Source organism: Vespa crabro, chromosome 5 (genome assembly GCF_910589235.1).
Source record: "Vespa crabro chromosome 5, iyVesCrab1.2, whole genome shotgun sequence".
Lineage (NCBI taxonomy): Eukaryota > Metazoa > Arthropoda > Insecta > Hymenoptera > Vespidae > Vespa > Vespa crabro.
In genome coordinates this window covers 9,895,669-9,920,523 of record NC_060959.1, presented here as the reverse complement: position 1 = coordinate 9,920,523, position 24,855 = coordinate 9,895,669, and the positions used below count along the sequence as shown (strand labels likewise).

The 24,855-nt window shown below is 28.7% G+C and overlaps 2 protein-coding genes and 1 long non-coding RNA gene across 13 annotated transcripts; 1 reads left to right on the top strand and 2 right to left on the bottom strand.

Moving 5' to 3' along the window:
- LOC124424219 lies at nt 1–4,924 on the bottom strand. Of its 4 annotated transcripts, none has more exons than XR_006942258.1 (3): nt 3,926–4,924; nt 3,077–3,709; nt 1–116 (listed from the first exon to the last, which is right to left on the bottom strand). It is a non-coding gene; the product is annotated as an uncharacterized LOC124424219 (long non-coding RNA). The 4 variants fall into 4 exon arrangements; XR_006942259.1 differs by having other exon boundaries at nt 3,146–3,709; XR_006942260.1 differs by having other exon boundaries at nt 3,981–4,924.
- Nucleotides 2,133–7,156, top strand: LOC124424218 (2-phosphoxylose phosphatase 1). The gene is made up of 4 exons (XM_046962964.1): nt 2,133–2,976; nt 4,931–5,098; nt 5,301–5,866; nt 5,959–7,156. Exons 1-4 carry the CDS (start codon nt 2,886–2,888, stop codon nt 6,700–6,702), a joined length of 1,569 nt encoding a protein of 522 aa, XP_046818920.1. The 5' UTR covers nt 2,133–2,885; the 3' UTR covers nt 6,703–7,156.
- A 744-nt stretch (nt 7,157–7,900) lies between these two features.
- Nucleotides 7,901–24,784, bottom strand: LOC124424020 (golgin subfamily A member 4-like). Of its 8 annotated transcripts, none has more exons than XM_046962468.1 (24): nt 24,469–24,697; nt 24,052–24,174; nt 23,605–23,862; nt 23,329–23,502; nt 22,885–23,220; nt 20,483–22,756; nt 19,811–19,951; nt 19,397–19,686; nt 18,602–19,293; nt 18,376–18,503; nt 17,703–17,759; nt 16,708–16,875; nt 15,845–15,910; nt 15,107–15,421; nt 14,402–14,986; nt 14,148–14,300; nt 12,403–14,056; nt 11,882–12,230; nt 11,644–11,794; nt 10,637–11,470; nt 10,260–10,439; nt 9,748–10,130; nt 9,353–9,516; nt 7,901–8,018 (listed from the first exon to the last, which is right to left on the bottom strand). In XM_046962468.1, the coding sequence occupies exons 1-23, from the start codon at nt 24,529–24,531 to the stop codon at nt 9,390–9,392; spliced, it is 9,501 nt and encodes a 3,166-aa protein (XP_046818424.1). In that variant the 5' UTR covers nt 24,532–24,697; the 3' UTR covers nt 7,901–8,018; nt 9,353–9,389. The 8 variants fall into 8 exon arrangements, with proteins under 8 accessions (XP_046818424.1, XP_046818423.1, XP_046818425.1 ...); XM_046962467.1 differs by lacking the exon at nt 7,901–8,018 and having other exon boundaries at nt 8,559–9,516; nt 24,469–24,550; nt 24,636–24,784; XM_046962469.1 differs by lacking the exon at nt 7,901–8,018 and having other exon boundaries at nt 8,559–9,516; nt 17,703–17,756; nt 24,469–24,696.
- Nucleotides 24,785–24,855: the final 71 nt, after the last annotated feature.

Genomic DNA, 24,855 nt, shown 5'->3' with positions numbered 1-24,855 from the left:
GGGCTCTTGACAACGTTGGAATCCTTGAAAATGTAGTTCAAAGACTCAACCCTCTGATAACTCTTGATGCAATAACAGTTTAACGATGGATGCATCATCATGGTTTAATTATGTTTCTGAAAGAAAAAAAGAAAAAGGAAAAAAACATTTTAACGAGAAAAAAAGATAAGAGCAAAAAGTAATTGTAATTATATCGTAATCATACTAATCGCAAGTTTCTCCTTTTTTTCTTTCTTTTTTTTTTTCTTGATCAATTACCTCCGAAAATTATAATGCAAAATGTGTTAAAACTTTAATAATTCACAATTGATCAACGTTCCCTTCGGCAACGTTCGTTGTTTGCTAATATATTTCTAAACGATTGTATAATATCGAAACCTTGACAGAATGAAAAAAAAAACAAAAAAAAAACAAAAAATATATATATATATATAAAAAGGAAAAAAAAAGGGCAAAAAATCATTTCAGTAAAAGTTGCATCTAGATCTAGAATGTACAACGCAAAAGCCATTCTAATAATTACATAGTAATTATAATCGTCGTATCTAAAAAATCACATGTATCGTACATTCTTGCCATCAATGACGACGGTATGCAATAAGGAAAGAAAGAAAGAAAGAAAGAAAGAGAGAAAAAAAATTAATTAATTAATCAATTAATTAATTAAAAGATAAATAAATAAATGAATGAATGAATACAAATGTAGCACATTTTAAATTGAAAAAAGAATTGTTTAAATAATTAATTAGCTTTGTAATAAATGTTTCATTCTTAAGACTTTATATACCAAAACGAGATATTTAACGTTTGAATTATTAAGATCCAGAAAAGTGTAATTCTCGTTGACGTACTAAATTGGGATTTTTTTCTTTTTCTTTTTCTTTTTTTTTTCTTCTTATTTTTCTTTTTTTTCTTTTTTTCTTCTTTTTTTTTTTTTAAGTGACAAACAAAAATGACAGTAGAGAGCGGATGGGACGCTGACGTAATTCGTTGAGATCTAGCTGAAATTTAGTCGCAGCATGCGTTACGTAGCCACATACCATAAGCGTAAATATATTCCGTTTAAGGTTGATGGCTAGATTGTTCGTAGTTGGTGGTTAGTCTCGGGATCTCGTATCAGAGCAGTTAATGCGAGTTACTCGTCGAGACCGAGACACAACCACGAAGTCGAGTCGTACTAGTAATCGTGCGCGTCTACCGGCACCGCTTCACTGTGATTACTAATCTAACGCCCCCGCATTCTGTGTTCCTTTGACTATGTGTATGTACATACATACGTATGTATATATGTATACATATATATAATGATAAAGTATACTATTTATGGTATGCACTAAGGGATCTCACGATTATTCACGTAATTATGATGTTTGTAGGTGTTTCTAGAATTCTGAAAAAAAAAATAAAAAAGAAAAGAAAAGATTCGTTAATTCAAAAGTTCCATTGAAAGATTGAATTTAAAACTTTTCATTCTCACGTAAATCTCCGTAATCTTATTTTATTATTTAAAAAGAATATTACAGATTATAGATTATCTTTATTATCAATAGCTTTTTTCTTTTCTTATTGAGAACACATGAAAAGTTATATATATATATATATATATATATATATACTTTTATGTAATACGTATAGTTTTGTATAATTATATATATAGAAACAAAATAATTGAACTTTTTTTAAAAGAACACATTTGTTCAAACAAATTTTTCGATTATTATCAATTCACGATAATTTAAATTGAATGAAAATTAATCTAATTACGACATAATAATATATCACTCAAATTACCACAAATTATGCATTATATTTAATATTATTATCTTGACGCGATGAATTTCCCAGACGAATAATATGCTATTCTTTAACAAAAACTAATTTATCATCTCGAAAAGAGAAAGGAGTTAAAAGTATCTTGACATAATAATCTTAAACCCGTAAAACGAGAGATATATAAGAGATAAATATGCATTAATTTGCAATAGTAACGAATAAACGAATTCATTTGTGGTTAAAATCGTAGAAGTTAGCGACTAAGTTAGCTATATATATATATATATATATATATATATATATATATATATATATGTACATACGTATATATGTATGTATGTATGTATGTATGTATATAGTCGCGCGAAAACACGGCGCTGTGTCTTCGATAAGAATAAACGTTAGTAGAGGGATTTCGGGTGAGCCTGTTCCCGGTCGGCTTAAGCTCGCGCAAGCTCAAGCTAAGAGGAGAAATGAGCGCTTGCGCGTACCTACTACTATTCGACCTAACCTTGATTAGCGTCGACAGGAGGAGCGGCTATGCGCCTCTCGGAAACGCAAAAAGTCGATTCCCGTGGGTGGTCGCGACGCGTTTCGGCGTCGCGACGACGAGGAACATCTAGTTGGCGATCATCGTAAGAGACGAGAGCTTCGTTCGACTCATAGAAGGAAGTTGTGCTACTGATATTGTTACTACTGTTATTACTGTTACCATCGTTAACTGTTCCTGCTACTCCTACTGCTACTACTGTTGCTACTCCTATTACCACTGTTACTACTACTGTTGCTGTTGTTGTTGCCGTTTCTATTGCTGATGCTACTGATGCTGCTATGTCGTCTAAAGGGCGCTCAAACGAGGCCTGAACAACGAGGATGCAGTTTAGATCCGTAAACTCGATCAAACGGATCCAGATCCAAACTGATCGATCGACCACCAATACCAACAATTTCCTAACTTATTGTCATCGTCTTTATCGTTATCGTCGTCGTCGTTACCGTTATCATCGTCGTAACGCCTATCCTCCTTCATCCTCTTCTTCATCATCATTATCACCACTATCATCGTCATCATTATCATCTCACGACGCTCCTTCAACTAACACGGTCCTAAAATGCTGGCGGAAATGGTCCGTATCTCTTACCAGCATCGTGCATTCTACTGCTACGTGATTCTCAGCGTTTGGATATTCCTGCTGGTCGCAGGTAAATCCATTTCTCCTCTATCTATCTTTTTTTACTTATATATGTATATATATACATATATATATATATATTTTCTTTGTCTTTTTTCGAGTATCCTTACGTATGCTCTTCTACTTCTTCCTTCTTCCTCTTCTAGTACTACTACTACTTCTTTTGCTCCTTCTATTACCTCTACTTCTCCAATCTCCCACTCTTCTTTCTCTTTCTCTTTATCTTTCGCTTCCTCTTTCTCTTCTCCTCTTACTCTTTTGCCTAGAAAACGCGAATGTACCTTTTAAAAAGGGGCTAATTTCTGAACACTTGTTACGTCAGACTCTTATCACGGTCCGAGATAGAATGTAGGTTACGAATCGACTGTTTACGTAGGAAGAACTACCACAACGACGAAAATATTAACTTTTTCATATTTATTTACCTGATTTTACGTCGTATTACAGCGAACACGATCCCTCTTTGCGTACATACGTGTGTAGGTCATATGATGTGTATACAAACGTTTGAATCGAGAGTATAATGGTAAATAATAATAATATTTCTTTTATACCTATATTCCCTCTCCCCATTCTCTCTCTCTCTCTCTCTCTCTCTCTCTCTCTCTCTCTCACTCACTCACTCACCCTCTCTCTCTCTTTCTTTCTCTCGGAGTTACTCGAAATCCGTATTTCGATCGATTTCACTGTTCGTTGCTTTGCTCGGTCGTTGCTCGTACAAAAGTTAACATATTTCTTTGATCCTACAAAACAAATGAATCAATAATAATAATAATAATAATAATAATAATAATAATAATAATAATAATAATAATAATAATAATGATAATAATAATAATTCAACAATTTTTCAATGCATATACAATTACGATTTTTCTTTTTTCCGAAAGATAACCTTTAAATAATACGCGATAAAAAAAGAACTTCTAATACGAATAATATTATTGATATTAACTGACCTTAATGTTCTTTTTATATAAAACGTCGATTTTATTATTATTATTAGCGACGTACCTAAGAAAAGCTAAGAAGATACATATGTATGTATGTTACGTACATATGTATGTATATGCAGGTCAGTGGTTCTTAACATTTTCTCAAGTACGAGAATCCCTATTTAACCTCAAAAAAGAAATGTTAAAGAATCTTTTCGCGTTTGTCTCTCATTTATTTTACCATCGATAGGAAATTCGTATATAGACGACGTATTAATTCAATTACGTTGTTATTTTAACGATTTCTTTTTTTTTTTTACTCTATACTCACGACTTCCGTCTTCTCAAATTCCTTGGTTCAAAGACTAGAAGAGATACCGGATGAAGAGTATCAACGTTTATTAACTACGTACATATGTACAAGTGTTTAAAGTAATCAACGTTAATAAATAACGTAAAAATGTTATAAAAAATTAATGATACTTACGATTATTTATTTATTTATTTATTTATTTATTTATTACGTAAAAGACCAATATGATTAACGTTTAATCGATAAATATCTTGTATTATGTATTATTTTGTTACGTGAAAATAACAATGTATTTGGTATATATCAACGTCAAAATTGAAATTTCAGTGAGCTTGCGAGATAGAGTCAATGAAATGTTTAATTAATCGAACTTATCAAAATTTATACGAAGAATTACCTGTCGATAAAAATAATCAATGGGTAATAAAATGATTAATAAAAACATAACGATAAAAATTTCATTGTTATTCTTTTCATAGTATCATAGTACAGTTTCGTTCTAATATCTAAAAGATCAGCGTAGTGTTTATCGTCGGGCATTCGAAAGTTACAAAGATGGAGCTCTTTGATTAATAAAAATAATAGGTATAAAAAATGATGATTTATTTTTTAATAATCAAACGATCATAATAAAAAGGAACAACAAAAAGAAATGAAAAAAAAATAAATAAATAAAAAAACAAATGATAAGAATCTTACGTTTGATATTTCAACAGGAATGTACAAATATATTGGAATCGATGAGAAGAGTTCGATGCAAGCTAGAACGTTGAACGGTGATTTGTTGATAAGAGAATATCCGCGTAATTTGAAATCGGATATTAAAACGAAGAAGATATTTCGATTTTGTAATTCACCAAATGACATTAAAACAGAGGTCGAAGGTAATTGAATAAATTTATTTATCTAATAGGTTAGTAAATAAAACGGAAAAAAAAGATAGATTATATGTACACATATGTAATATATATATATATATATATATATATATATATGTGTATACGTTATATATGTACACATAATTATTGTTTTTTTCTCTCTTTCTCTCTCTCTCTATCTATCCATCTATCTATCTCTGATAATCAGGAAAAATTGATGGGAGTTTAACATTGGGCGGTATAGTGATGTTTATTCGTCATGGAGATCGAGGACCCTTGGCTCACATAAGAAATATAAGCGCAGTTAATTGCGGCGGCGACTTTGGTACACTTCCGGAATTAGAAAATGTTTATTCAAATTATCTAGCTTTTCTACAAAACGTCTCGAGTTATTCCAGAACGGCATGGGCACAATTTTTAGGACCATTCCATGGTTTTCCAATGTTACCAAGTAATTCAAAGGATTGTAAAATAGGACAACTTACGACGCTCGGTATTGGACAATTGTTAAAAACCGGAATCACATTGAGAAATGCGTATTACCATAAGCTTAATTTAGGAAACGGTACTATATCAAGCAAGGATGTAGTTGTTTATAGTACCAGATATAGAAGAACGGTACAGAGTGCCGTTGCATTGTTGTATGCGCTATTAGAAAATGATACCTTTCAAAATCTTGCTAAGATAACGTTACAGGAAAGTCAAAGTTATGCATTTTGTAACGTCGATTGTGTCTGTCCAGCTGCCGAAAGATTTTTTAAGCAACACTTAAAGGTAATTTAATTTATTTTATTTCTCATAGAATAATTAAATATAATAATGAATACAAATAAAATCATCATATTATAGATGTTTTATATTTCTAGGAAATGTCAGATCATTTGAAATCTCATCCGGCAGTGACCGATTTAATAAGACAGGCATCGAACGCGGTTTTCGAAATTCCAGAACAAGCTCAATCCATTGATCCAAATACCTTAAGAGACGCTCTGTTAACTTACGTCTGTCACGGTGCCTCCTTGCCATGTGTAGACTTTGAAACGCAACGAATTTGCGTTAAAACCGAACACGTAACTGGTCTTTTCGCATATACCGAATGGGAAGCTAAACAACTTGCTAAGAGTAACAGTAGAAAAAAATATGGTTTACTTAGAGCATATGGACTATTACGTAGTATAGTAACTTATATGCTTCGCATTATATCTGAAGCGAAACCAAAAATAGTTTTATACTCTGGTCACGACAAAACATTAGAATATCTTGCCACTGCGTTGGGCATAGTATCCGATAGAGTAACTATACCGCATTATGCTTCTCGTTTTATTATCGAAGTATATAAGATTAATTCTAAAAACGAGGATCACGTTGCCAGTGATTTTTACTTTCGCGTATTGATTAACGGTAAAGATTTCACGCAAAAAATACCATTTTGTAGAAATGCCAATTTTTATAGCGCGACGTACGTCGAACACGATGACACCAACAAAACGAAAAGAGATTCTAAGCTCTGTCCAATCGAAACGATTATAAGACACTTGCACGATGATTATTTTGTACCTTTCAATGCAACCAATTTTAAAGATGCATGCTCCGCCAGAAAACACGTATAGTTTTCATTATAAGATATATAATCGATGAAAGACCACGAACTGTTAATTTTTGTTTAATTATAACATAATTAATTTATAATTAGGATAAGTCATTCTGTTTATACCAATTCTTATAAAAAGTTATGTTCTAACTTTATTATATATTTTATATAGTTTATTTATATATATATATATATATATATTCTTTTTTTTTTCTTCAACATTCCTTAATGCGTTTTTATATACCTGTAAATAATCTATATTGAAATATTTAAAAGGAGCAATTAAGACAATGACTGTAGATAATTTAATTTTTAATATAATGTCATATATTAATATCGAAAAGAAAGTATTAGATGATATTCTAATAAGACTTACACACGTATTATTATTGCATTGCGAGATATAATAATTTCCATTGAAAGCGAGCAAAGGAAAACAAAAAAAAAAAAAAAAAAGAATAAATAAAGAGAAGAGCAAAAAGAAAAAAAAAAGAAGAAAAGAAAAAATAAAAGAATCTACACAATCATTTGTTTGTAAGATCATGCAATGTCCAAGTACATAAAATGTGAAATAAAAAAAGGGAACGCTAATATAAGATGTTCTAAATAGATTAAACACAACAGACAGGAATATATTATAAACAAAGAAAAGCCTTAAATGCTTAGAATATATACATACATACATACATATATCCATACATATATATATATAATGTATGTATATATATATATACACACATACTCGACATATAAATCTTGACACTGTAGAATTAGATATTAAAGATAATTAACGTTATCATATAGGTCATTAGCATATATATTTTATCACGTCCTATTGTATATATGTAAATGAATATCTCTAAACAAAATTCTATTATAGCTACATACCAGAAAGTACACAATTTTATGTGTAATTATTGAATTATTTAAAGCGCAATTATTTATTACCTTAAGTATAGTATTCTATATATACATATATATAAATATATATATATATATATATATATATATATATATATATATATATATATATATACATACACACGTAGTATATATATCTACAATTGATGATAATAATAAATTGTTGATATTATATTGTTTTCATTTGTAAAGGTATTTGTATTTGTAAAAGCACCTGTAGTACGTATCGAAAATTATTGATAATAATATTGTTATATAAATTTATTATACTTTATATTAAGAACACAAGATAATGATTTGTTATACTTCGGTGGACCAGAATATTCCTGTAATAAATCTTTGCGACATGTGCTTTGTGTGTGTGTGTGTGCGCGCGCGCGCACGCGCCCGTTTGTGTGCATATATGTGGCATACCTTGAAAAGAAAAAAAAAAAAAAATTAATACACGTGCATACACACATTCCTGGAACTGAATATAAAAAAAAAAAAATGTGGAATTAAAGGTTTATCAATTTTTTATAGTAACTTGGTGATATATACATATATACATATATATTACATTTTTTATAAAGACATTTGAGAAAAGAGCCAAAAAAAAAAAAAAGAAAAAGGAAATCATTGATATTAAAGTCAAAAGTAATATTTTGATTTCTTTAATAATTTTCTCTCTGTAACGGGAGGGTGTGGGGAGAGACAAAAAAAGAACCATAATATGGCGTAGTATTGTTTATTAGCAAAAATAAGAATTATTTAAAACGCAGTTTAGTTTTTTCTCAAGATGAAATTTTGCAAGGTGCAAAAATCTCTATCGTAATATTATAATATATACATATATACTATGATTATATATATATATATATATACATATACATATACATATACATATATATATATATATATATATATATGTGTGTAAAGGTATTATTGTGTATCTTTTATTAATAGAGTCCTATATAAAATTCACTTGTTATACATTTTATTCACAATATAAAAAACTTCGTAGAGGGAGAAAGTTCATAAATAAATAGCAATCGTGTATTATAATATACAAGGCACAAGTTTGCACTTTCAGGAGGCTTGTGATACGTAATACTACAAACAAATATTATCCTACAAATTATATAGCTTTGGTAAAATGACACGATTAGAGATGAGCACAAGAGTTAGAGAAGTAAAAATTCTCGAGAAAAAAAAAAAAAAAAAATGAAAAAAAATAAAAAAAAATAAAAGAAAAAATTATAGCTTTCTCTTGCTTGCTTGCTTGCTTTCTTTCTTTCTTTCTTTCTTTCTTTCTTCTTAAATGTAAAATATGTTTATCCGTTTCTAAAACAATATTATGTCTCGATATTATGTTTTGTTTACGTTAAAATTTATATACAGTCTCTTTAATATTCAATATATCGCACGTTTGAAAAATCAAAAGAAAAATTTACTTGGTGTTCTTCTTATCAAAAACTATTCGATTGCGATATAATAAAGTATTATCTAATGAGAAATAACAAAATGTACAGATAACGGACGCGTATATAATAAGGAAATTGTTCATGCTACCTGGTAAAAAATAGCAACCTTATTATAATCCTTAATCAATTTGTAGCGCGACATTCTCAAATATGATGATGACGATGATACACTAATCTCAAATCACAGTCACGAACTTCTTATATCGTGTATGTGCTTTATATATATATATATATATAGAAAAAAAAAGAAAAAAAAAAAAAAAAGACAACAACAACACAGTGTACCTGTTGATCCTCTAATACACACTATAAATATATAATACTATTCGGATGATATATTATCATCGACAGCTCCCGGCTCTATCACGGCTAATCCAAGTTTTTGCTGAATATTTTTTAATCGCTGATAATATTGTTCAAGATCGAAACCGCTAACGCCAGGGTCTTTCCTAAAAGAAAAAAAAAAGAGATCGAAAAAAGTCAAAAAAAAAAAAAAAGAAGAAAAAGGAAAAAGAAGTAACGAAGTCAAAAGAATAAAAAAAAGAAAAAAACAAAAAATACCCCACAACAAAAATCAAAAAGATATCAAATGAATTGTCAAAAAAAGAAAAAGAAAAAGAAAACAATGAAAGTGCCATAAGAAAAATCATAATACATTAATTAATAATAATGATACATACTCGAATATTGATTTTTCTCTTATCGGTGGTGAATGATTTAACGTTGTAAATCGAATAGGAGGGACAAACGATTGATTTTGATTTCCTATTAGCATGTTAGCACCTATACGTCTACCCGTTCGCCATCGTATAATCAGCCACTTCATTCGATGTATACTAATTATTACAAGAACAGCACTTTTAAAACGAACGATGGGCCTTTTACGTTGATGATCCTTTTTAGCATGTAATCGTTCCTTTTGCGTTAATTGAGCAAGCATCGCAAATGTATTTTCCTCCGAAATTTCATAACTTGCAATAACGCAAATCAAATAACGTTTTTGATATATCAACGATTTCCATTTGCTATTGGCCCGAAGATATTTACTGTAAATGTGCTCCGCCTGTATATAAATATATCGCATGGATATAAATAATTGTATTAAGGGCAAAAAAAAAAAAAAAAGAAGAAAAAAAAGAAAAAGAAAAAAAATATATGAGAAAATATTAAATATATGATAATGTATATCCACCTTGTCAACGTTCTCCAATTGACCTGCACTCGCTAACGGAAAATGTTTATTCTGTTGCAATTGTGTTTGGAGTTCTTTTATCTGCTGTTTCAGTTGATCCTTATCGTGTTTAATTTTGGTCAATTTAAAATGTAGTATATCCTTCTCGTTGGAATATTTTTCATTTGCGTCAGTTAATTCCTATGGAATGAAAGAGAAAAATGAAAGAAAATAAAGAAAAAAGAAAAAAAAAAAAAAAAAGAAAAAGAAACCAGGAGAAAAAAAAGCAGCAAATTTAAGACAACCAACGCGCGTTGAGAAAAATGCGACATTAGGAATTTATAAAACATTCACCATCATGAAGAAAACCTTTGCTTTTTTTTTTTTTTTTTTTTTACCTTAATCCTGTTCATATATTTAGCTGGATCGTTATTTTCCTTTGCGGATCTATTATCTAATTCTTTCGTAAGATCCACCATTTTCTTAACACAAGTTTTTAACTTTTGTTGCAATTCAAATGCCAGCTCTCTTTGTTTCCTCTCTTCCTCCTTGGATAAACTTAATTTTTCCATTAATTCGATTTCCTTAGTTTTGAAACTGTCCAACTTTTGTCGCAATTTTGATTCACGCTCTCCAAATTCCTTTAATTCTTGTTTCGATTGTTTCATATCAGCTTCCAAATCTATTATAACTTCTCTCGCATTTTCAAGTCCCCTCCTTAATCCTTTGAGCTCGTAATGCTCGCTAGCCCTTTTATCCTGTCTCTTTGCTTCGGCATCGGACATAGTTTTAATCCTTTTCTGTAACCATTCGCACTCATTCTCCTTTCCCTTTAATTCCTCTTTAATTCTTCTAAGATCGGTCTCCAATTGTTCTTTAATACCTTCGACAAGTACCAAACTACTTACTAAACTTTCTTTCTCCTCAATTACAATCTCCAATTGTTTCTCGTAACGATTTCTTTCAGTTTCAATTTTCTTCAAATTATCTCTTAATTCTGAATTATTTCTCTGTTCCTTTTCATACTCCTCTACCAACGCTATATACTTCATTTGTTCGGTTTTCAAAAGATCAACCAGACCAGGCAATTGATCAATCTTTTGCGACTCAATGTGTTCCCTCATAGAGCTCAATCGTATTTCCAAATTTTTATGCTCTTGGCGCATCGATGATATCTCATTTCTCAATTTTTCTTCTATCACAAGTGACGACTTTAACTTTTCTTGCAAACACTGTTACGACAAAAATAATTACAAATAAAATTTCATTTTGTCCTAGATGTTTTTTTTCTTTTTTCTTTTTTATATATAAAACTAATGGTAAAAAAAAAGGAATTAACACGATTAAGTTAATAACGTCGAATAAAAAAAAAAAAAAAAAAAAAAATAAAAAAAAATAGAAGTACCTCGATAAGTTCGTTATTTTGTACGTGAGCCGACTGCATTAATTTTTGATTCTTTTCCATTTGTAATTTTAAAGAACGTACTAAATTCCTTTCACCCGATAGTTCCTTGTCAAGTTCCGTTATTTTCTTTGACTCTTCGACCAAATCTGACCTAATGGAAAATAAATATTTGTTAATCGAAATGCATATTATTGCTTTCTTAAAAATATTATTAATAGAAAGTAAATTAATCTCTTACTTTATTTGAAAGATGCGATTTTCATATTCCGCTACCTGACACTTAAGCATTTCCTTTTCGATTTCCAATTCGTCCTTCAATTTCAATAATTCCTCATTAACCTTATCCGCCTGTTTTAATCGTAATTTAAGATCCGCACACTTTCGTACCAATATTTCATATTGATTGTCTTCAATTCCTTTTTTATAAGGTGATGAACACTGTGATATAGATTCTCTTTCTCTTCCTTGCAATATCATTTCCTCTCGATCGCTATCGATGGCATTCATAATTTGTTTATCCAAACGAGCTGATAAATTAAGTTCTCTTTTTACCATATCTTCGATATCAGTATCGTCCTGCGATCGACCTAAATAAAAAAAAAAAGCAAAAAAAAAAAAAAAAAAAGAAATATATATATACACACACATATACATACACATACACATGAGCATGTCAAAAAAAAAAAAGGTGCTATGGATTATTTAAAAAGTTAATACAATTATTAGTTATAAAAAACAAAAAAAAAAGAAAAAACTTACGTGCAGAATATTCTCTCAAAACTTCAAGTTCTTTAGTCAATCTTTCAATTGTATCTTTCAATTCTCCATTGATTTTATACTCCTCTTTAAGTTTTTTCCTCAACTCTACCACATTGCCAGATTCCTTCATCTTACTTTGAATAGTTTCTAATGCTCTGTGTAAACTTCTACTATCATCGCTCATCTGTCTTATAACTTTATCCTTCTCTTTTAAATATTCTTGAAGATGATGTATCTCCTGATCCTTACAATCGGATGGCGAGGATGTACCCGAAAAACTACTACGTCTTGCCATTTCCTCTAATCTTCTAATAATCTGATCTCTATTGTTTAATCCATCCGTCAATCTTTGAATTTCACTTTGACTATCTATAAGTTCTCGTTCACATTGGTCCCATTTTTTCTTATATTCGTATAATTGTTTATTCTCATTTTCAATTTCAATGTTTCTTGTTCTAATAGTTTCAATAGTGATTTCCTTTTCTGACAAAACATCCTGAAGGCTTTGTAATTCTCGTGCTTTCTCTTGAATCGATGCAATATATTTTTCCACAATTTCTTCGTTCTTACTTTGCATGGTCTCTCTTAATCTAGAATTCTCAGAGTTCAATTCAATCATTATCTTTTCATTCGTTTGCATTTTATCCTTCATATCCTGCAATTCATTTTTCTTTAATTTCAATGTATTTTCCACCTGTAATAAATCTTTCCTTATCTTATTTTCGGACGCTTGCATCAATTCGTATTGATTCTTATAAAAGTTCTTATCGCGTGTCTGAGTTTCGCAAGTTTCTTTCAGCTCTAATTGCAATTCATTAAGTTGTTTACGTAATGTCAATAATTCACTTTCACGTTTCTCCAATATCGTTATTTTGTCATTTAATTCTTCCTTTATCTCGTGCAATTCTTTTTCTAATTGTTGGACTTGCAATTGCATCGTCTCATCATTGTCAAATTCTCGTGTATGCGTCGCAGACGTTCGATAAGATTTGAAACTATCCTGAGAACTGTCGTTGTTTGTTCTTTTATTACTCGCGTACAATACATTCGTACTTGAAATTTCTTTTTTAACAGGAGTACGTATCGTTTGTTTGGATTCGACAGATGGTTTGTTCGTATCAATTGCATCCCCAACGTCTTCATTAGATATTTTCGATTCTGTCTCGTTATTAGGTAAATCAATGTCAACGGATACATGTAAATTCTGATTGTACGTACTTTGAGAATGTGAGCCTAAGTCTAACGGGGGTACTTGTATACTCATTTTGTTAGTTTCTAACAAAGGAATGACAGATGCATCCAATCCTTCTTTAGACGATGGAGAAACCGATGGAACTTTAAAACTAGAAATATTATGAGGTATAGTCTGTACTAAACTTTGACCACATCTAATTACTTCGGAAACATCTTCGCACTCAGAATGAATAGAAAGTATGTCGCTCAAAGTACGAGCACTATTTTTTGGTTCTATATGTTTGGCTAATTCTCTAAGCTGTCCCTCGTCCAATGTCACAGACGAATAGATCTCTAATTGTTTCTCTTTTTTAGCCAACTGTTCCTTAAGATGATCTATCTCTTCATTTTTATCAGCTAACATAGAATCAATTAATTGCGGTAACTCCAATTGAGCTTGTTCCTGAATTCCGACCTTTGACTGAAATAAAACATTATTATATTTATATGATAAATGTAATAAAGAAAAAAAGAAATTGATTTTTAAAGATCTTAATATTATATTAAATCACCTGCAGATTCTTCTTCTCATCTTCTAAAACAGTTAAACGATCTTTCAGTTTCTGAATTGTCATACTTTCTAATTGAACGACGTTTGCAATTTCTGCTTCTTTCTCTAATAATAACTGATTAGATCTCTGCAGCTGATCCTTCACATCATTTAACTAAAAAATAATTATTATAAAGAAAACTTTAATAATCTTTTATTTCACGCATTATATAAAAATTTTCATGTAAAAAATGATGATATGACATTATTTAATACCTCTAATTCCTTATCAGAAATGGTTTGTTCCAATGCTTGAATCTTGGTATTAGCTTCGTGTAATTCAAGTTCTAATCTTGATGTTGCTTGCCTTTGAGCAAACGGAGCACTTTGTTTTTGTTGTTCCAAACGACCACGCATTGCTTCCATTTGATACAATTGTTCAGATGCCGTTTGTTGTAATATTTCTTGTTCCGCTTGTAATTCCTCATTTTGATTTTTGAGCCCTGACAATTCCATCTCCAAATCCTTGATCTTTTTGAAAGCAGCTTCCTCAACCCTAGCATGCTTCAAGATTTTCTCCTTAAGTTTAAGTATTTCGTCAAGAGGTAAAATTGGTGGAGCTGTAGGATCATCTGGCGTAGGACATCTAGTGGCATCAATTTGTTCTCTGATGGAAACATCTTCGCTTGGCTGACTTTGACTGATGCTTAAGGTAGAATCAGAAATATGTAAAGATTCCAAATTTTTAATTCTCTTGTCCAATTGAAGTTGTAAATCTCGAAGTTCAACTTTCATTTGTTTCAATGTAGAAGAATTAGCATCAAAGTGTTCAGAGCTCAATTTATGCTTCCTTAATTCTTCCTATAAAAATAAACATGTATTTGTTTAATATCAATACCAAAGAAAATTATTTCTTAATTGCTATTATATAATATAGAAAAATCATTTTATCGACCAAATTTATAAAAGTTTAAAACTTACCTGTAAATGAGTAATATGTTCATTTATTTGTCTACTCGTTTCACCCATCTTTATGGAATCTAATTCCTGTACAAGATCTTGTTGATTTTTCGTCTGAGCAGTAATTATTGCTTCCAATTGTGTAATTTGAAGTTGCAATGATTCCTCTCTTTCAATCTTTCCCTGCAATTGTTGCTCCAAATCGTGTACAATGTCTCTTAAAACCCATATTTTATCAACTGCAGCTTTAAGTTCACTTTCAGTCTCAGATTTTTTAGCTTCCGTATCAGACATCATAGAGGACATTTCTCTCATTTGTGATTCTAAAGCTTCCACCTAAATAATATATAAGTTTTAATTTATTGAACATCGACATGCTTTAAATGTTAACAAAACCGTAGCAGCAAATTATTACAACATTACAAAGAAGCATTTCCCAATATATAAAAAGCAAACAAAAATAACATAAGCATAACACCACTTATAAATTTATGAAAATAATCATTTTAACCATATGTTTTAATTTTAATTATTTCATCTCATTTTTACTGCATTATTAAAAACGCATGCATAAAAAATTATGTGTATTTAATCGATAAAAAAATATATTTTCGAAGATATAATTATTGAAGAATATAATATAATTAATATAGAAGCTAAACGTATTTATATTTTTATTGTTTATCATATTATTATGTTATATATAATATTATTATTATATAGTATTATCTGATTTAAAATAAATACAGTAACACTCACTGTTTTGGCGATGTCGATTACTTGAAGCACAGGTATTTCTGTCGATGAATCGGGTGATAGTGAATTCTGCATTGTGCAACAAACAGAAAACCAAAACCAGGAGTGCAGAAAAATCGGTGTTAATAAAATTAGTATTAATGCATATTGCAAGCAACCTCATCACCATAATATAAATAATGACATTAGTTGTAGTAAAAAAGCAACTAATCTTCATTATATTTTTGGGGGAATAATAATTTTTTTAATAAAATATTACCAACCCAATTTTTTATCAGGATGTATTTTAATCATTATAATATATAAATTATGTATCAAGTAATTTTCCATTTGATCGTATAGCAAAATGAATTATATTTATATATGAATTTGATGATATTAAAAAAAATTCATTATATCTTTATTGGAAAAAAAAAAAAAAAAAAAAAAAAAAAAAAAAAAAAAAAAAAAAAAAAAAAAAAAAAAAAAAAAAAAAAAAAAAAAAAAAAAAAAAGAAAATTATAATGTACCAATTACTACTTATGAAGCATAACGATAAAGAAATAGATAGAAAAAAAAAATTTCGATAAAGTAAAATCTTTAAAATCATTATTTCTCTAAGATGTTACGAACTTTGCATTGCAAATATTGTATTGACAATTATTTAAAAGTCTGTGCAATACGATACATAAATTAATGTATTTGAAATATACGAAAAAAGTATGTGCCACGTTAAAAATTAATGCATGCAATACTGATTTTTATTTAGTGATAAATGCTTTTTTTTCTTTTTTGACACCATGAAAAAAAAAAAAAAAGCATTGAACTGTTAATTCAATTTAAATTAATAACCAGGAATAAAAACTTTATTTTTGAAGAAAATTTACCTCAGAAGTTATACGTTGATCTCTTTCTTTTTCACGTTCTCGTTCTTTCAATTGCTCTTGCAAATGATTTATTTGTTTGGCAGAATCATCTCGTTCAGCCTCACGTTCTGCTGCTTGTTCTTCCAAAAATGTACGCGTTGCTTTTAATTGTTTGTCCGCTGCTTCGATCTAAACGATTATATTGATTATAAATATTATTGAATATAAATATATGTATATACATATACACAATTTATTTAAGACATAATAATTGCCTGATTAAAATGGAGATTAATCAATTAAAAAAAAAAAAAAAAAAATCGATATAGAATTTTATTATCTAAGCACGATTATAGTGTTACTATTTTTACAAGCTGTAACACTTAATACATTTATTATATTTAAAAACAAAAATGTTAAGTATATATATATATATACTCTATGAAGAAAAAAAAAAATAACACATTTAACAATTATTAGTGTACCAACCATAATTTTATATAATCCAGATTTTTTTGGGGGAAAAGAAAAAAAAGATAATAATAATGAAAGGAAAATTATGCAGAATACATTCATTCGCTTATAAATTTCATGCAGTAAAAACATATCATGCACTATGAACATACTGCATCGAATGCATTCAAAAAAATATTAGATAAAATACAAATGTATCTAAGTACAATTATATGAAACTTAATTGTCCTAAAAATTACCTTTCAATGCATTGTACCGAAAATATATATGAAAACTAACATTTATTTTGCATGCATATCAGAGATCCAAGCTTGTCATTGAATATTAATATTTTGTTTAATAAATTTGTATTTATATCGCGTAAATAAAATAAATGAATGTTATTACACATTTTTAAAAATTATGTCAACAGAGATAATTATATTGCTGCAGAAAATTAATCATATATATATATATATATACACACACATGTATATACATATATAAAATGCATATAAATTTACTACTAATTTTCTAATAATATTAGTTGTTCTGTAATTTACCTTTCCACAGCAAACCCTGTGAATGTATGAAGGAGAAGTAGTTTCTAAAGGCACCTGCTGGCAAGACAACGGAACGCCAATCAATTTTTTAAGAATTCTTCTTCAAAGCCACATAATTTATCTATTTCACGTCTACATTATATTACAAGTATATTCGCGGAAAAGCTATCCATAAGAAATATATTGTTAATGATGAAATGTTAATTCCTTAAGGATGAAAACTAATAGAGATTTTTCTTTATTAATATAATTTAAAAAATTCTCTGCTTATTTCATGTTGTACCAATGAAAAATATAACTACAGACAAACGTGGAAATATAATAATATTGAAGAAGCAGATTTGAATTTATTATAAAGACTGTATTTCAAATGTGCATGCCAAATTATAAAAAAAAAATGGTTTCCTTTTTTTTTTTTTTTTTTTACTCAAACAACTTCATTTGCTTACCTTATCAAGAGGAAATAATTTTATACTCATAAATACAATGATATTATAGGGCTCATAGATGCAACATATAAAAAAAAATAAATAAATAAACTAATATAAGAAAGAGACTACCAATACAATGATGCACCATGAATTCCTTATATGTAGCATAACAAAAGTCTAAGTAAAATAAAAATACATGCAATTGGTATTATACAAACCTTGTAATCATAAAGGCAACTTACCTGTTGTTGCAAATCTTCTTTTTCCTTTCTTGCATCTTCCATTAATTTGTCACTTTGTGTGCATAATTCTTCTATTAATTGCAATAAATATGAACCCTCACCACCGCCATTGGACAATACATGTCTTGCTGAAAAGGATTTTATATATTTTATATTTTCATTCGCAAAATGAAAAGATTTATAATTTAATATCTATTAATTCGTAATAAATAAAATTTGTTGATACCTTTTTCTTGTAATTGTGAAAAATCTTGAAGAGTAATGTCATTTCTAGTTTCGTCGTGTTCACCATAACCCTCGGTAATAATTTCCTTTTTGTTTTCGGCATTAATCAATTTCCTTTGAAGCTCAATAATGTTCATTTTCAATTGTTCTGATTCTTCCTGATAATTTAATAATAAACCTTCAGTATGATTTAATTTCATAGTTAGTTCTTCAATAATATTTTTTTTCCATATATTGTTTGAAGATATATCCAATTTCTCGTCAGGTGAAAGTGAAATATTAAATACTTCTGCACTTTCTGTTCTCAATCTATGTAAGCTGTTATTTAATTCAGATCGTAATTTTTCTATTACATCTTCATTTTTAACAAGTATACCCCTTAATGTTTCATTATCACTATTTATAATTGATATAATTTCATCGGATTGTGGAGCAAAATGAACCTTCTTAACTTTTACTTCAGAGGTATTTGGATGAACTTTAGTTTCATTTTTTTCATGGTTTACTTCAGATATTTTAGAATGATCAATTACTGTGCTCGAAATATTTTCTTTTGAATTTAATGAAGGCATTTGTCTTTTTAAAACTTCATTGATAAGAGTATTATTGACTTCTTCTTCGCAAACAGCAAAATATTTTATCAATTCTCCAATTAAATTTTTAAGAGTGAAACACATCTTATGTAAATGATCTCTGTTTTAAAAAATGACAAAAATATATATTGTAAATAAAAAATATATCATTTATACAATTTGTATATTGCATATCTCATAAAAAATATTGACAATTACGATACCTTTCTTTAATTCCAATTTTCAAGGGAACTACAGAATTATCAATGTCAATTTCCTTTTCAAAATCTTCAGGCATCATCCCAGCTTTAATCTTATGAATTTCTTCTTTATGATTTTCAATTAATTGAGCTAAATTGTAAGAGTATTGTTCTTTTAAACGAAGCACCTCGGCAGCATGATTTTCTTTCAATTCTTGTATTTGTTGCTTAGCGTTATTAGTTAATTTATCTCGTAGTGTTATTAATTCGGATGGCCAATTATCTTCCCCGTCATTTTCAACTAATAAAAGTGCCTGTACAATGATATAAAATATAACAATGTTTTTAAAATTAATTACTCCAAACAATTTCATTGTAAACGTGCATAAACATATGTATAAACGAGCTATTAAATATTTGCAGGTGGCTTGAGGCTACCTGAATTTGTTCCTGAAGAGCGTTGACAATGTCAAGTTTAGCTAATGCCACCTGTTCTTCTAATTGATGATTGTAGGCAGCTTGCAACTTGGATAGTTCACCATTTTCCAGTGTTCTTGTATCAAACTCTGTTTGACAACACTGCATGCCAGAACATGCCGCATGATAATGTGTTAGTTACACAAAAAACTTTGGTTTAGTTTTAATACATTAACTTTATTATTATTATTATTATTATTATTATTATTATTATTATTACTATTATTATTATTACTATTATTATTATTATTATTATAGATCTTATTAATAGTAAAAATTAAAGAAAAGACACAATCATAAATAAAACATACATAAAGTACATGCACATATATATATACAAAAATTGCAGACTGGAAAGTTCTGAAGCCAATTGTGTTTTTTTTTTTTTTTTTTTTTTTTTTTTTTTACAACATGTAAAACTTTCGAATAGAACAAACATTTATATTAGTTTTTATTAATAAATATATATATATAAAAATTATCATTTCCGTGCAATTATGGACATAACATTGCTTTAAAACAATACAATGCATTGTCAAAATATTCAATTGGAAAAAGAAAAGAAAGGAAAAAAAATAAAATAAATAAATAAATGAAATAAAAATTATATATAAGAAAATATTTATATGTTACCTGTTCAATTGGTTTTGGTAAAAATGAAGGGCCAATATCTAATTTTACATTCTTCAATTGATTCTTGTGTATCTCTTTTTGATCCTCTAATAATTTTTCATAATATAATTTTATATTTTGTATTTCAACATTTTTCTTATCCAATTGTTGTTTTAGTGTCTTAATACTTGTTTCATGTTCTGATTCTACGTTAGACAAATCCTCATTAGAAATTTTATGTTTTGTTTCTTTAGTCGTGATAACAGGTGTACCGCTTCTAGAGTGATGTCCAGATACGTTTCCAACATTTAAACAATCTCCTGCACCTCCAAAATATACATCTTCCGTTAATTCTTCAATTTCACTGTCATTATCGGACATTTTTTTCGATTGCTGACTAAATACTTCCTCGGAATATTGTTTTTCCATTTGCAAACATTTCTGTTCAAAATATGTTCTTAATTCTTCCATCTCTTTAGCATGACGTATTTCTAATTCGTTCTTCAATTCATTCAATCCGATATTTCCTTCTTTCACATTAAGTAAAAGTGTTTGCATTGCTTTTAATTCCTTCGAACAATCTGCTTTAATAGCACTTATCTCATGTTTGTGCTGTTCAATCAAATTATCTATATCCTTTTGCAATTTATTCTTTTCTACTTGCAAATCGTCCAACGATTTATGTAATACATTTATTTCTTCCCAATCCGCTTTCAATTTTCTATTTTCATCCAATAAAGATTGCTTCTCCGATTCTAATTTATCACATAACACACAATACTGATGTAATTTGTTTGATATCTCATCATAATTTGATTGCTTTTCTATCAAATGTTCCATTTCCTTAAACATATTCTCATTTTCTTGCGTAAGATATTTCACTTCATTTTGCATAGATTTTATTTTCTCATCATATTGTTCCTTAATAACATCTAAATTATCAGTTTCGTTAAACGAATTTTGAGTGTCATTTGTAAAATCTTTAGTAGTCTTATTATGTCCAAAATGTTTAGGTAAAGCTGCACAAAATTCTGATAATGGTAAAGATATGTCTATAGTACTGTCTTGTATTGCCAATGTCTGATTTAATTTTTCCTCAACTTCTGCACATTGTGCCCAAGCTATTGCCAAACCATTTTTTAATTGTTTACACTCATCCTCCGAATGTTTCATTTGTTCTGCCAGTTCATTTAGTTTTTTCGTATTATCTGTAGTTTCAATGTTCTTTTGTTCTACGATACGTTTTAATTCTTTTATTTCATTCTCATAGATCGTTAGTTTCTGAAGCATTTCAATAGAATCACTTTTATCTATGACATTTATATTTCTAGTATCGTTACTCGTAATATTTTCCGAAGGCACATAATTCGTCAAATTTGATTCTCTCATAGATATCATTTCAGATTCTAATTTGTCGCACATATTTTTCGTATCCTTCAATTGTTTCTCATAAGATTTATTAATAAGATTAGCCTGTTCCAATTCCTTTATCATTTTACATCCATTATCTTCTAAATTTTGTATTTGTTCTAGTAATACTTTCTCCAATTGTTCCTTCTCCTCGAGTCTTTGTTTTGTTAATTGATATTTAATGGTTACCTCATCGAAAGTCTGATAAGTAGTTTCATTAAACTCACTAAGCATACTAACGTTTATACCACTGAGTCTTGACAATGATTTTTCTAAATCATATATTCTAGAACTCATGGTACGCTCGTGCGCTTGGTTATTTTCAATGAGAGATTGAGCTGCTGAATATCTAGATGATAAATCATCCAATTGAAATTTCAATCCATCATTTTCCTGTTTCAATGTAGCAGCATTTATCAATGCCTGATCCAATGAACGTTCAATACTTTCTTTAGATTCTAATACAGTGGTAGCAGCTACGTATTTCGAAGTTATCTCATCTAATTGAATTTTATGCAATTCAATCTGTTCATTCAATAATTCTTTCTCCTTTTGATTATTTAGTTCCTGCAAGCGACGGTTATTCTCTGCTTGTACTTGAAGCTCTTCAAGTTTGGAATTAAACATATCAGCTTCAGCTTGAGCTCTATTTTGAGCCTCTGAACGGTTTACCAACTCAAGTTTTAAAGTCTCAACGGTTTTTTTATAATGTGCCAACTGTGCTTGAAAAACTGATAATTCTTTGGCATGTCTACTTTCTAAATCTGGTAATTCTTTATTTAAACGATCAGCTAATAATTTATTTTCTTCTTTCAATGACTGCAATTGTTCCTCATATTTCACGCAAATATTTTTTAATTCAGTTTCATGTTTTATTGATAAATCCTAATGAGAAGTATTAAAAACATATTATTTAAATGATACATACTATTACATTCAATATATTTTGAAGATACTTTATATATATATATATATATATATATATATATATATATATATATACATAAACGAACCTTTATTTCCTGCTGATGTCTAGCAGTATTTGTATTGGTTTCAGCTGTGAATTTCTCTAAAATATGTTGCATATCTTGTTTTATTTTATCAACGCGTGCTTCATATTGCTTTTGTTGTTCCAACATCTCTGCAATGTTTAAATTTTTTTCAGCAGCACCAACCCGAATTTGTTCATTCAAATTATTAATTTGTATTTTATAATCACTAATCTCGGCATTTCGCGTTTCCTTTTCCATTTCTAATGTCTGAACATGTTTATGAATTTGTGCCAATTGAGAATTTAATTTACTTATGACAGCTTTTTGATTGGTTAAAGTAGTTTCTAACATGTCGATCTAGAAAGAAGAAAATATTTCTTATAGTATTAACTAACAATGATTTAGAAAAAAAGAAAAAAGAAAAAAAGAAAAAAAAAGAAAAAGAAAAAAAAATATTTAACTCACTTTTTCTTGCAAATTTATACTATGCATGCCTCTTGGGCTAGACTCTCTTGTTGAATTTAAAGAATTAAGTTGTGCCACAAGTGCATCTCTTGCAGACAATGCTTGTTCCAAGGAAGATGTCAAATCTTCTATTAAATTATCTCTTTGATTTATTGCTTTTTCAAATTCTTGTAACTATTCGATAAGATATTCAAATACAATAAATAAATGAATTATTAAATAACATATTAGTTAAAGTAAATTTTCATTTAAATCTAATATTTAAGTTTGGCTTACTTTCGTATGATATAAACATATTACATCTCTACTAGGAATACTGCTATTATGACTTTGCGAAGAGTTCGGAGAAGATGTTTCTCCTCTAAGATGATCAATTTCTGCATTCAATGCTGCTACAATGGCTTCCTTCCCTTGCAATAGTTCTTCTAATTCAGCTACACGTCCTGCCATACCCTCTAAATCTCTATCTGCTTCACCTTCGCTCATACTAACGCTACTTTGTGTTATATCTCTCGAAGACATAACTTCATTTATCTAAAATAGATCATAATAAGAAAAAAAAAAAAAAAAAAAAAAAAAAAAAAAAAAAAAAATACATGACACTTATAATACATAAAGATGTCAAAAAAAAAAAATATATATATATATACACGCACAAATACACATATCAGATTGTAATAAAGAATATAAATGTTAAAAGAAAATAAACAAATTTAATCTTACAAAAGATCCTCTTTGGTCCATTGATTTATCATTATGATAAGATTCTTCATCAGACTGTTCATCTGTCTGAACATAATGCATTCCTTGTGTTTTATTTGACCGTGCTATTTTATATTTTTCCAACTGAAATAATTCAATTAAAAGATCAAATATATAAGCTTGATCTTATTATATTCCTTATGTTTCTGATTCTATTGTCATTGCAAATATTTTAATAATTTTTGAAGCAAATGTCAAAATTATAAAAAGATAACGTTATTTCAAACGCATTATTCATATATGTTCTCATAGATATGTTTTTTATGAGGCAACAAAAGATATATTCATACAACGACAAAAAGGTTGTCTTTGCCAAAAAAAAAAAAAAAAAAGAAAAAAAAAGGAAGAATAAATAAATGATGATTTTTATAAACATACCAAATCTCTCCCAGCTTCCAATGAACGTTTTCTACGTTCATCTTCCTCCGACATACTGCTCATTTAATTAAAATTTTATTACCTATTAACGAACAATTTTTTTTAAATATTTAATTACATTAATTGTTACTTATTAAGTAACAATTTGTCACAATTAGATTAACTACATTTCAAATAACATTTTCTTTGTCACACTACGCTCGTCGAGTTAAATCCGTTATGTTCCTTCTGTCCGTTGCTTATTTTATAAAAATATGAACTCCCTGGCGTCCAATAAAATCACGAAGTTATTCAATCTAGATGCGTTTCCGGTGGTGATAAAAAAAAACGACGACTATAAAAAATATTATTTAAAAATTGTTCCCCAATTGAAAAATAATTAAATCG

Bases quoted from the DNA above. Each gene is read 5' to 3' on its own strand.
- LOC124424020 (XM_046962467.1), bottom strand. From the start codon at position 24,531: ATGAGCAGTATGTCGGAGGAAGATGAACGTAGAAAACGTTCATTGGAA. The intron at 23,863-24,051 runs GTAAGATTAAAT...GATCTATTTTAG, and splicing joins TGGACCAAAGAGGATCTTTT to ATAAATGAAGTTATGTCTTC. The intron at 10,131-10,259 runs GTGGATATACAT...ATTTATATACAG, and splicing joins AATTGGAGAACGTTGACAAG to GCGGAGCACATTTACAGTAA.
- LOC124424218 (XM_046962964.1), top strand. From the start codon at position 2,886: ATGCTGGCGGAAATGGTCCGTATCTCTTACCAGCATCGTGCATTCTAC. The intron at 5,099-5,300 runs GTAATTGAATAA...TCTGATAATCAG, and splicing joins CATTAAAACAGAGGTCGAAG to GAAAAATTGATGGGAGTTTA. The intron at 5,867-5,958 runs GTAATTTAATTT...TTATATTTCTAG, and splicing joins TTTTTAAGCAACACTTAAAG to GAAATGTCAGATCATTTGAA.